Raw genomic sequence first — 14,019 nt, 5'->3', positions numbered from 1 at the left:
ATGATTCAGATCAATTTTGAATTTGAATTTAAAATCACTCTAGAGAACACACGCCTAAAATAATGCTGGTATTTTCCTCTGAACTTTCATTGTTAAAATGAAAATAACTCCTTGATGAGGTAAATATTTTTTAATCAACACAGACATGTTAAGCAAAATAACATAGCAAAATGATATGTCATAATCTCCAGTTCCAAGCCTCTATGTCTAACATTAAGTCATGATAAGAAAACACAACATAAATAGCACCCTTGAATCCTACCCCTGTATCCTACCCCTGTTATGTATGGTAAATAATCTATCCCTCAGTAATCTATTCTTTATTTGTATCTGTCATTCTTGATTTCATAAAACAGTGTAAGAAATGGGATAAAATCACTATAATCAATTTTACAGTTGTATGCACAAGAAGTCATTTAACTAACTCTGGGGAATAAGGCACTATTGAATTACTTAGTAAAATTCAGGAAGAATTATTGCTGAATATACTCCATATGGTTGATGAACAAAACAAACATTAGGCTGCACACAGCTGTTCAGCATGAGAGAAGAAGCATAGTTATACTGATCAAATGCTGCAACTCTATACTCCAGAATAGATCCATCTCATGCACTGTAAAGTCTTTACTTTGCTTCTCAGTGACTTAACATATTAATAACTTTGACATCAAGTTTATTATTATAATTTTTTTTTTTTGATCTGACCTTTTCTTTTTCATCAAAAAATTTTTTGAGAAGCAAAATGTTTTTTTAAATTCTATCAGCTCATATGCTTGCAAATACTATCAACTCATATGCTTGCAATTTCTTGCCATTTCAATTCAAATAATTCAAAACTAGATTTTTACATCTCTTTTTTTTTAGTTCTGATATTTAAATACTGATAAGAATGACAACTAAATAGATTACTAATTTGGATATGTAATTTTGATATGAGCTGAAAAACCTCTATCATAATTATAAGTCAAACTGTTACAATAAGTAAACATGTTATATTATTCTAATTTCCTCCAATTTCTTCATTCTTTTTCATAGATTCACTATATACTTGTACCATCAATGACTTAAAAAAAATTAGAGGAAATTAAAATAATAGTGTGGTTGTAGTTGTTTTTAAAAGCATTCTTTCGGGAATGAGACAGTTTCTATGGAAACACCATTTCCAATGCAACCCATTTCTTTGTAGCCCAAACTTCTAAGGGTAAAACTTATACATAAAGACTGATTAATCACAACATTCAATATAAATATTGTATGTCCATTATCATTTTAAAAGTCAACAACACTGGAACAAAATCATCCAATGAGGAGGCCCGAAATTTTAACTGCACTCAGTACATGCTTGAAACATATATAGTATACCCATCCGGCAAATTCTCAATAACTGAGTCTGTCTTCTGTAAAAAGTCAACAGGGCTAATATCAAAACTTTATCAATAAAAAATATCTTTAATCTACCATTATCTTTGCCTGGAGTTTGAAACTTTACACTTTGTTGACAATAATAATGAAAGCAGACTTTATAATGGGGATCAAAATGATATATGCACCTCTGACAGTAAAATCTATGCCTACAGAAGATTGCTAGAAAAGGTTTTTCCATAGAATTAAAGAGTATTATACCACACAACACTCACAACACTAAGTTATAATGGTGTCAATTTCTAATTTTCAATGTGAAAAATTATTTAAATTATTTATTTATTCCTCCCGTTTTAATAAGAAGTGTGACTAACCTACAAAACATACCTCTACCCTCAGCTCTGATTATACTTTTCCTCCTTTTTATGCAAAAAGCAAATGAAAATCTGAGAAGAAGACTGTATACAAGGGGACCTTGATATACTACTGACCTTGGCAGACTCTTTAAGTGTCAGCATTGCCGGATCGGATACATTTTTCCCAGAGGCATTCTTTGTTGCACTGATCAGATCCGAAAGAGCAGAGGCCACATCCTTCACTGCGTTAATTATCATCACCTGAAATTTACAGCAGTTTTTAAGGAGAAGTAATTTTAATACACATTCTTTTCAATACCTTATTTACTTGGTCTCTGGTTATACTGACCTGAGCCTCTGGTTATATTGACCTGAGCCTCTGGTTGTATTGACCTGAGCCTCTGGTTATATTGACCTGAGCCTCTGGTTATACTGACCTGAGCCTCTGGTTATATTGACCTGAGCCTCTGGTTATACTGACCTGAGCCTCTGGTTATATTGACCTGAGCCTCTGGTTGTATTTACCTGAGCCTCTGGTTGATCAGACCCCAGTGAGGCGGCACCGAGTTTGACCACATCTGCGAGTTTTGTGATTGTTTTGACGGCCTGTTGTGCGGCCCCAGCGAGTGTCTCCTGGTCCGAGGCTGCCCCCTGTACCAGTTTCTTTGTCTCCTCCACTAAGGCTTTAGCTGTTTTTAGGATGTCCTCTCTGTAAAGAAATTCATATGAATTTATGTCAACTAAAATATAGGATTCTAGTACATAATCTTAATAAAATTTGTGATCAGTTACAAGACAAATTTTAAACAAAACATTGTCATGTTAATTTTGTCTTCAACAACACAGATATATACATACAAACATTTTAGCATAAATACATTAAAGCTTAACTCTTAAAAAAAATTGCATAAAGGTAAATTCACAGCCAAATAGAGGCAGTTCCCCCTCCAGAATTAGGTCATTTTCCCAAAATTTACTGTATTTTCCCAATTGTTTTTAAGACTTCAATGAAAAATTCTTCCCAAAATGGAAGAAAATGGCTGCATTTAAAATATGAGTAAAAACCACTAAATCAAAACAAATAACTTACCTGTGGCTGGCAAAGCTGTCATCTCCCTCAGTACTCAGTGTCCCGGCGGTGGCGAACATGATAGTGGTGTCTAAATCAGCAATGATACCACTAACGGCACTGGCAGCATTAATACAGGCCTGGGTACCACGTGACCCTGACTGGAGGGCCGCCAACACAAACGAGACCTTCTCACTAACACTGCGTGCGTGGTCCTGGAGGTCCCTGCGAGCAAATGTGTCGTGAGGGTCACCCTGAACCTTCCCAGCATCCTGTACCAACTCCACACAGCTCTTACCCAGGTCCTGGACTGTCGTACGGATACGATTGGCAATCTAATAGAACAGAAATTAATGACTATTATTAAATGAGCACTGCATTTACTATTGTAAAACATGAAAAAAATTCTGTTATCAGTTTTTTCCTTAAGTTGTTTTACTACAGAACATAACATAGCTCTTAAAACTACAAGTAAAACATTTCCTTTGATGGTAATTTTTTTCTCATAAACTTCAATAAATTATTGTGAAGCTTCCATAGTTTTCTCCAACAAAGAGGCTACAGATCAAGAAGTCAAATCTCTTGTCTCTTACATCTTGACCACTAGCAGTGGCTGCAGCATTTGCCGAGTTGCTGGCCAGAATATCATAGTCTCGGGTCAGCTGATTGGCCAGTCTGCCCAGGTCAGCAGGGTTGACACCAGCCTTGCCGACCATTTCCTGGGTTGTCATGGCAATCTTTTTAGCGAGGCTGACCATGTTGGACTGGTACTCCACAAATGACATACCCTCTCTCACCATCACTTGTTCATCTGTCTGTAAACCACAAATTTACAAGATTGAATTTAGAACATTTCATATATAGTGCAAAATATGCTTCCAGTAGGGGTCTTTATATCATTCTGTTGAACAATTAAAATTCTTTAAAAATTTGACATTTTTTTCATCCTGGCTTCGGTCAGTTTGTGCCTACCTTTGTTATGGACTTGGTCAGTTTGTACCTACCTTTGTTATGGACTTGGTCAGTTTGTGCCTACCTTTGTTATGGACTTGGCCAGTTTGTCCTTACCTTTGATATGGACTTGGACAGTTTGTGCCTACCTTTGTTATGGACTTGGTCAGTTTCTCTATCATGCTGTTGACCATGCCGGCCTGGGAGGCTGCCTCCTCCAGTGATTGTAGCAGATCTTGGACAACATCCATTGTGTTCTCAGCAGCAGTGTCAATGTTATCATGGGTGTGCTTAGGAGCCTATAAAGTACAATGGAAATAATTCTTAGAAACACAGTTTAATTCTCAATGTCTTCAATTCATAGGCCTGAAAAGTAAGACTTGAAAAAGATGTCTAAATTCTTATGTCTCATGTCTTCCCATATATTTATATTGAGATACCCCCCTCCCTTTTTCCTGACAAAGTAGTGTTGATAAGTCTTCCTTCGTGTTATCTCCCCTTTCTTTACAAGAGGTCATGAATGGAAGTGCTCCCTTTGATTACACCCCCCTCCCGAGTGTGGTTGTGATCATTTTACTTGGATTACCTATGCTTTTTCTTTACAGAATTCACATTGAAGGGCACCCTTTGGTTAAAACAACCCCCCTCCCCTTGAGTGGTTTGAATATCCTACCTTAGGGTTACCTCCCCCTTCTTTACACGAGTACATGAATTGTAAAGCTGACTCGGCCACAGTCTTGGTCAGGTCCAGGATGTGTGTCTGTTGTTTAGAGTTCTGGATCAGAGAAGCAGCACCAACAGCCCCGTCTGACAGAGGACCAAAGTAACTGGCCATCATAGTCACCTGAAATCACACCATACAATTAACAAAGTAACTGGCCAGACAATTAATCTTTTATACCAAAGTCAGAAAATTGAACATACAATGGCATACATTCAAACGGTACTAATTATACATTTCCTTTATTTATTATTACATACCCTGTGACCCAGATTTTCTGGTTCAGCTTTAGCTGAGTCCTTGACCTTTGTACAAAGGTCATGGATTTCTCTGGCACTTCCAATCATCTGTTCTTGGAAGCCCTATAATAAATTATCAGATCACATTAATGTATGTCTCAATCCAAAAAATATAATGTATTCTCCACTGGCTTATGCAATGCTATCAACCAAAATATGCTACTTTCTTTTATTTTTCCATCATTTTCTGTACTATAAAACTTAATTAACAAAGCTTGCTTTTGGATTTTTTTTTTAATAATACTGGAAAAAACATATCTGTATTCTGAATTTTCTGCAACACATTTATGTACAATAAATCACAAAATCCCCAACCCCCTCCCTAACCAAGTGATTTGGAGTGACTAACACTGAGGGATTTCTCTGTCCTCTGTTGTAGGCTCTGACTGATGGCAGTCAGTGACACCTTGTCAAGATCCCTGATTGCACCCCCCTCCCCCCATGACTAGATAATACTGACCCTGAGGGATTTCTCTGTCCTCTGTTGTAGGCTCTGACTGATAGCGGCCAGTGACACCTTGTCAAGATCCCTGATTGCACCCCCCTCCCCCCATGACTAGATAATACTGACCCTGAGGGATTTCTCTGTCCTCTGTTGTAGGCTCTGACTGATAGCAGCCAGCGATGCCTGGTCAAGATCTCGGATTGACCGGTTCAGTTTCTCTATTGACTCGTCACATTCTCTCTGTCCAGGAGCACAGTCCCTGAGAAAATACAATTCAATTATCTAATGACATTTCCACATAATAATTATCTATCATTTCTTCAATTAGCATCTTTATCATAAATACAACAAAACTTAACAATGCAAATTATTTTCACAATATACATTGCAGTTACACATGCTCAAATCAATTGTCAGGATTTGTTATGAATGTAAATCGTAATATTCATTAAGTTCTCAATAGAATTTAAAATTACAGGGAATGAAAATCCCTTTGCTGTAAGTGTGAATTTATTATCAGTATATATGCTGTAGCTGAGCTTCACTCCATACAGCATAGAACAATTTTTCCCCCACATATTCTCCTGGTGTTTTGGCTTAACAACAGCAATATCTGTTGTACTTACTTGATGGAGGACACAAGTCATTTGATGTTCTCAGACACACTCTTGGAGTGATTAGAGTCCATCTGGTGGATATACTTACTTGATGGAGGACACCAGTCGTTTGATTGCCTCAGACACACTCTTTGAGTGGTTAGAGTACAGCTGGTAGGTGGGAGGGTCTTTAGGGTTCACGGCCAGTTGTTTGGCTGCTGTCACCATGTTACAGGCTCCATCTATCATGGCTTTTCCTGCAGCAATTATGGGCTCCTGGGCTTTTCTGGCCTGAAGAATAAAGTGAATACATAAAATGGATATTTGTAAACTGATAGATAATTCCCAACCTCCTAAATTATCAAACTGGTTGAAAAATTTGGTTAAGGAAGATATCTTATACCCTTCAGTAGTTTAAACAACTTAGACATTCTCTCTAGTAAACTTTAACTCTTTTTCAATGGTTGAAGGCAGGTTGACATAAACATTAGTTTAGGCCTATTTACCTGAGGACTTATCTTGGCTGGCATGCTGGCGAATTCAGGGGATGAAGCAAAGGTGGTGAGTTCATCCACGGCGTCAGTCAGTGGTTTCGCGGCTTCTGCACACTTCTGGCGGTTTTCTTCTGTGAAATCCTGATCTAAGGCCTGGATTAAAGTTACTTAATCTGAGTTACTAATTCTCTTCTTCCACATCATCTTTCTGCTCAGTTCCTGATTTTAGGCCACATTTATGTTACATTTAATTATTAACTGGGTTTTTCTCAAACTTGAATTCCATAAATTTTTTAATTTTCAAGAGATATGATGCTTGTACTTTTAATTTTCAACATAACGGGATGTTTCCCTCTGGTCATAAATTAAAACCAATAAACACCACTGAGAGTAAATGACCCCTAACACATACCTTAATGGCCTTCACCAGGTTGGCCGTGCTGTTAGCGACATCCTTGGCACTCTGGACAAAGTGTCGCTTAGCGACAGGATTAGAGGTTTTACTGGACGCCAGACGACAGGCATTACACAGGGCTGATGTGTGCTTAGCAACCACAGTCGCCGCAGACAACACCTATAAAGGATAAAAATAATGTACTATCACATCAACTTTTAACAGGACTTTTTAATGACAAACTACTTGTTATTAGAAGTATATTAGCAACCATTACATATTGATATAAAATTTTGTATTTAGAACCAGGTTGGTGAATATTCCTGCTTATTATTATTAAAGCAAAAAAATAATTTGAAAAAAAGAACAGATGATTAAAAAAAATATTTGCACATCCATCATAGATATATTACAGTAACAATTAACTGCACTTAGATAGAATAATATCTTGTTTAAACTGACACAATACATGGCTGTTATACCAGAATCTCTAACTTTCATGTTTAATATGGTCTGTTACATTAACAATACCGTGTGTTAACTCTGAATTTCTGCCATACACACATTATATCTTTATTACACTGTCATATATGATATCTCTTATACACTTGGATATATTGTGTTAGTAACAAATATAGCCATTTTTTCGTGTGATATTGACCATTTCCTGGTATCATGTTTACACAATATATGATACACTGATACAATGATAAATTGTAAGTTTATCGTTTAATATGAGGGATATCTTCTACATTATGTGATATTTTAGAAATAATTTGTGTGAGAACATGCCACTGTACAGAAATTCAAATTCTATGATAACTGTCTCGTTATTGTACGCTACAATTGAGTGAGGTCATTCTGTGCTCTCGGTAAATGTTATCTACTCTCTAGTACATTCTAAATAATTCCAAACATTAACATATGATAAGATAAACCAATTTTTTTTTTCAAAATGACACTACTTAAGATACCTTAAAAAGAATTCATTAGACAAGTAATATACACAAGGAATATAATACAGGATATTATTCCCTTAAAGTTCTACTCATATTAACTTTCGATTTGGGAAGTCACCATGATTATAGCTGTATTCTGACTTAGTAGTAAATGAGAGATGAATTACAGTATAATGATATACATTATGTAAATAGCCTGTATAGTTTTCTACAGATACAGAGTTTATAGATCCTACTTCTGTACAGACAGACAAACAGACATCATCTACCATGGTAACCATCACTAAGCAACAGACACAACATATCCTCTTTCTAAGCCCGACAGATGACTGCAGCCAATTATTTTTTCCAGAAATTTTTTACTCTCAATAATGGACACTGTTACCATGGTTACCATTCATACAGACAAATTTCTCTACAGAGAAGCGTATATATCTCTACACGTAATACTGACAGGAAGTTTACAGAGAATTCTGGGAAATATACATTTACGTGGTGATAGCTTACATCATGCAGAGACCTTCTCTGGAAACGTAGGATGTAAAAGAAAAAAATAAGGTATATACACTGAAGTGATAAATATTCAAATTCTATAATGAATATTCAAATTCTATGATGAATATTCAAATTCTATAATATCTATCTGTAGGCATATATGCTGGTAATGAATATTCAAACTAATATCTATATCAATTAACATACATGAAGTGATGAATATTTCTATAATCATATCTGAATATTATCAATATGATAAAGAATATTCAAATAATGGGATAATTTGTATAATCATGAACAAATAATGACAACAATTTTTATCAATATGAGAAAACTTATAAACTGAATAGTGAATTGATAAATATTTAAGTAAATGTGTTATAGTAAAAAAAAAATCAAAACGTAAATATTCATGGCACCTTAAAATTTACAGGTAAGATGTTTATTCTTTAAAAGATGAAATAAAATGAAAACCAAGACACTATGATTTGGAATACTGTGGACCTTTTCACAAAATATCCTCCATCAATTCTCCAAAGTGTCTAAATTGTAGAAGGTCACAAAAAATATTATAATTCTATTACATTACAATAAATTGTGAATATTCATTCAAGAAAAATATATTATCTTCATTCAACGACAAAATTACAGAGTTGTCAAATTTTAATCTTAGTCATAAGATTTTTTGTGAAAAGGGCTACTGATTTATAAACAAACATAAATATTTGAGTAATTCTCAGTAAGGAGTATTAATTACATATGTATTTTACCTTCTTTCTATCGTACAAAAGGAGCTAAGAATAACCCAAAAAATGTGGATTAATTACAGTATATAAACCTAAACTATGAATAAATGGATATAATCTAAGGGGAATTTTATCAAGTCCTTAAATATCTCAATTACTTTGGGGTATTGGGCAACAGTCATAAAGCACTCATAGGGAACTAGTCCAAAAAATTATCTTCCTACAGACAACAAAAAATAGACCTTAATTTATTTTTCTTTCATCACACTGAAGGCAGACCGACGTCACAACATTGTGATAGCTCTGTGTAAACGAATTAAAAAAGACAAGTACACACAAATAAACTGAAACTAAAGATCACAATGCACAGGCATAAATGACCCCAGGGGTCAACCCGGGGGTGAAAGGTCACCTACCATAGACCTACAGCTATCCACCATGTAATACTAAACAAAGATAAGAATTTTATTGTGATGCTGTATAATAAAATTAATATCTCCACTTTATTTTTTTTAAAAAGCTATATTCTAATTATTTACTATGAACATTTGTTACATCATTATGTTAAAATTTTAAGTTTTAACTGAAAGTGTGAAGCAATGGCTTTGCAGGGTTTAGAAAATCTGGTTTACTTGGATACTGTGGTAGTTACTCAAAGCTTTGATATGATTCAGAGGCTGCAGTGTTAGAGAAAGGTATGTGCTTTGTTAAATATACAACAGAATCTAGGCCACAGCTTCCATAAAAGGTATATCATACTATCTTAAGCCACTAACACCGCCTATCCTAGAGGCAAAATGTATTAACTCCAACAAATACAAACATTAATATTTGTACATTTTGCAATAAGCAAATGTAACTCAGAAATACCACTAGTTTTATAATCTTTAAAACAATTGTTTCAATTTATTTTTTATGTACATCAAACATGTTTATTGTACAAAAGTTTTTGAAGGGTGAATTTTTTACACAAGATATAAACATCAGGATATTAATAAACAACAGCTCTTTTATCACTTCATGCAGTAAATTTAGTAATTTCACACAAAACTCAGAAAATTATCACTTCTCTAAAATTCTTTCCAGCAGGATTGTACGACTACCTGTACATTAGTACACAGCCTAGAGCTTGTAGCTGACTAGATATTAGGCTTGGAAGACTGTAGTCACTTAAGGAATGACCAGTCACACTGTATATAAGGTGATTAACTGTGTATAAACTGACCTGTTGCTGGGAGCTGGCTGGGTTGATCAGGTTCTGGCACGCCATCTGAATGGCCTGGTTAGCCCGGGCAAACTGAGACTGGTCCACGAGACCGGGCTGGCCTGGTTCAGAGGCCCCATCTGCAATGCCCACTAAATAGGCTGCCTAGAGGGGGGATAGGAATATTGGCATATTTAGTAAACACTCAAATTTTATTATCTGTAAATCTACAGTTAAAGATGAAACTGACTCTTTGTGTATAACAGTCATATGTTATCCATAAAAGTTCAAATCCATAGAAATTTCATAGTACTAGGGAAAATAGGCACTAGATTAAAGAAATTATGTTTAAGTAGAATCAATTTTTTTTCCATTGGTTCACACTACCTATATTTTATTGTACATCATAAGCAGATTTCTTTTTTTGGCTATTAAGAAAGAATTGGTCTCAACACAAACACTTTTGATATGTTCCCCTTACTTGTGAGGCAGCCTCTGTAAGTCCACAAACAGATGTTGAGAAGTTCCCTACAGAATCACAGAAGTTCACCAGGTCACCTTTCTTTGCGTGGTTTGTAATACCAGTCATAGAATCTCCCAAAATCTGTTAAAAACATACAAAGATGTCTAATCCTCAATCATTACCTTATACAGAACTTAATGCAGACAGAATAATGTGTGTTATAGCATAAGTGGATACTAATATAATATCTTAAGCATTATATATCTGGTTAGTTATATGAGAATGTGAATTAAGGATTAACAAATTCAATGTACACTTATGTTATACCATATACCAATCCTTTATCTTGTAAGCAATGATTTTCTACAAAATACAAGTGATCAGGGCCACGGAATGTGACTTGGGTGATATCATGCAAAGGAAATTGGAACAAAACTAAAAGTGCACTGAGACATTGGTTAACTAAGACTGTGACACTTACACTCACTCACAACACAGAATCCAGAGGGACAAGGGGAGACTATACAGGTAAAACAAACAGAGGCAGCTAGGATTGACATACATTATAAACAAACTAAAACAAAATTATTTAAATAAGCACATCAATATTCTCACACATGCTATGACCTTATGTTAACAAATTTGTGCACTAAGTGTATAAAACCTCAACCCAAAAGTCCTGCTCCCTGCCCTATTCCCCCATTACTAACAAAATTATTCTACATCTCCCATTCATCCCATAAAACAATATATGGCATGCATTATCTATTAAGTAAAGAAAAACAATTGGAAAGAAATAAATCTACATGAAATAACACAAGGAAAAAGTTTTTAAGACCAACAAATAAGAAATTGATAACTAAATTCTGTCTGATGTGAATAGAAGTCCTGATAGATTTTGAGGTTACAAATGGATGACATGTCCATGAAAGATTATGTTTGTCTTGAATAATTAAAATTCCACTGTCTGTTTATTGGTTCAGAAAAGTTCAGCAAAGAAATTTTCCTCTTTAGCAGATAAATTTATCCCAACTACCTCATTAGATAGCCAAGGTTCCTTTTATACATTGGTATATATATTTTGAAGCTTTCCAGTGAAATAATGAACACCTGTGACTCCTAATTCATAAACTTGAAAGATAACCATTTACATTACATTGTTGTATCTAGACATTAAATTCAGACTTATTTGTATTTTTTTTCTTTCTTGTCTGAAATAAAAAATTCTGGTCTAAAATCCTCCAGAAAGGAGAGAACTGGGCTTCCATATACATTCATATTAACTTAACATTGGTGATAAAAAAAAAAACTCCCTGTATAATAACAACTTGTCATGAGAAATATTAGGGATCATAAGAATAATCCCCCCCCCCCCCCACCTTTCCCCTTCCATGCTTGGACTTGGAAAAAGGAGATTTGCTGAAACTCACAGACAGACAAGCTCAACTGTTTACTGTTTATAGATCATCGATAGCAGGGCATTCATTTCTCAAAAAACAAAAATAAAATCTTCCCCACTACATGTAAAGGTGACTTTCTTTCCATTAATAAATGGTGAAATTAGGAATTAATTTGTAAATAAATAGTGAAAATTTTGAGGTGCCATTCATCTTTTGTGACAAAAGTGACCTGGTGTGTTGAGCTAGTCTGTTAAAAAAGCTTCTGGGTACAACAAAGAGAAGAAAGGTTATAGAGAATGTGAAATTTACCCAGACTTGGCCCTGTGATAAAATCCACACACAATCATCCAATCAGATGAGAGCATTCAAAAATTCAAACAATCATCTAATCAGATGGTAGTATTCAAAAATTCAAGCAATCAGCCAATCAGATGATAAGATTCAAATAATCAAACAATCAAGCAATTAGATGATAATATTTAAACAGAATAATCCAATAATATGTTGGCATTTGATCATAGATAAATATTCATATTCAGATTATGAATGTAGACTTGTAGCATTCAAATAGCTGTCTATGAATCATACTTTATCTGGCACTCATATATCTCACATCAGAGAATGAAACACAACTCAAGCAAGACAGCCGAAAATACTTCCAACAAACAGAGATGTTACAAAAATATAATCTTTTCATATTCTATACATTATGGTAGCAAATCTACAAGCAATTCCTTTAGGAATCAAAAACAAACAGTAAATCTATCACATTAATTCTTGGACAATCTACAAAACCATTAGATCAAGCATTCTAATTTTATTTTTTATGACGTTACCTTTGATTTTTCCATGACTGAGTCGAGGCATTCGAAATAGGACATGTCAGTCACCGGTTCATTAGCACTCTCCAACATAGACTTCATCATCTACACCAAAATAGGAAATGGATCAATATGTGTAAACTAAACATTGGTTAACAGAATCATATGATTACATATTAAAATTACTATTTCTTTTATTGAAAAATGGCTTGTCAAAGTGTTTGCTCAATATATGTCCAGTTAAATATCGGCTGAATCCAAAGACAGAATCTTAAATGTATATAACACATATAACTAACCAGGATATGTCTCGGGGCAGTATTACAATATCTGCCCCATGTAGTTATGACCTGAGGGCCATATCACAATATCTGCCCTGTGTAATAATGACCTGAGGACAGTTTTACAATATCTGCCCTGAAATACTGACCTGGATTTGTCTGAGGGCATTATCACATTCTTTCTGCCCTGGTGCTGATACTGTACACACATTGATTAACTGGTTAATACTTTCTGTTACAGCCCTGGATAAAAAGATTACATTATACATACAGTCTGAATGATACAAGCTTCATTACTGCTCCATGATTTATGATAGACAACAACACAGTCTCATAAATCTACATTTGACAGCATTTATGAACTTCAATATTCATGCATTCAAAAGTATAAAATCAAGTAAACTTCCTTAATGCCCAAAATGACCGACATTGATTCATTAACTAAAACAAACAATTCCTTAGGTGATTCAGTACCTGGCGGCCTGTGACAACAGATTCTTGGTGTTTGGAGCGTTTGGATCAGCAGACACAGATTTAGCAGCCAGCAAGAGTTTACTGGACACCATAGACACATTCTTCAGACCTCCCACTATCTGGTTCTGTGTGTCCACATCCTTAGACAAACCTGGAAATCAACCAATCAGAATCATCTTTATCACTGAATCCACCAATCAAAACATTTCTTATACATGTATAAAGTATAACACGCTTATAAAGAAGTGCCAAGGACTGACAATTTTGCTTTGCTATGAGTGTAATTCATTATATCCGTTTATTGTTCAATATATTTTCAAGTCTAGGGGAATGAAAATCACTTTGCTATAAGCATCGATTCACTATAAGCATGTTCCCTATAAGCGTGTTTTACTGTTACAATAATTTCCTTTCCCTCAAATGTTGAAACCAATTATGCATTTAGTATCTCCTCTTTGCATTTAAAGAAAATAACTATCTCTCCCCACC

At 34.8% G+C, this 14,019-nt stretch overlaps 1 protein-coding gene across 7 annotated transcripts in view; it reads right to left on the bottom strand.

Moving 5' to 3' along the window:
• Positions 1-14,019, bottom strand: part of LOC133199065 (talin-1-like) — a 74,269-nt gene that overhangs the window by 15,500 nt on the left and 44,750 nt on the right. For 6 of the 7 annotated variants that reach the window (XM_061334951.1, XM_061334950.1, XM_061334947.1 and 3 more), the window contains 16 exons: positions 13,531-13,681; positions 13,206-13,299; positions 12,791-12,880; positions 10,573-10,695; positions 10,113-10,256; positions 6,706-6,867; positions 6,306-6,446; positions 5,909-6,090; positions 5,330-5,462; positions 4,720-4,821; positions 4,412-4,582; positions 3,888-4,037; positions 3,381-3,602; positions 2,809-3,122; positions 2,244-2,427; positions 1,854-1,979 (listed from right to left, as the gene is read on the bottom strand). In XM_061334951.1, coding sequence (XP_061190935.1) covers positions 1,854-1,979; positions 2,244-2,427; positions 2,809-3,122; positions 3,381-3,602; positions 3,888-4,037; positions 4,412-4,582; positions 4,720-4,821; positions 5,330-5,462; positions 5,909-6,090; positions 6,306-6,446; positions 6,706-6,867; positions 10,113-10,256; positions 10,573-10,695; positions 12,791-12,880; positions 13,206-13,299; positions 13,531-13,681 — 2,489 coding nt within the window. Of the gene's footprint in view, positions 1-115; positions 1,398-1,853; positions 1,980-2,243; positions 2,428-2,808; positions 3,123-3,380; positions 3,603-3,887; positions 4,038-4,411; positions 4,583-4,719; positions 4,822-5,329; positions 5,463-5,908; positions 6,091-6,305; positions 6,447-6,705; positions 6,868-10,112; positions 10,257-10,572; positions 10,696-12,790; positions 12,881-13,205; positions 13,300-13,530; positions 13,682-14,019 lie in introns of those variants that run through there. The other variant, XM_061334952.1, reaches the window with a different exon arrangement.

This window comes from Saccostrea echinata, unplaced genomic scaffold, assembly GCF_033153115.1.
Source record: "Saccostrea echinata isolate AGI-Se365-2 ecotype Australia unplaced genomic scaffold, CSIRO_AGI_Sech_v1 ptg000033l, whole genome shotgun sequence".
Taxonomy (NCBI): domain Eukaryota; kingdom Metazoa; phylum Mollusca; class Bivalvia; order Ostreida; family Ostreidae; genus Saccostrea; species Saccostrea echinata.
This window is presented reverse-complemented; position numbering and strand designations above follow the sequence as displayed.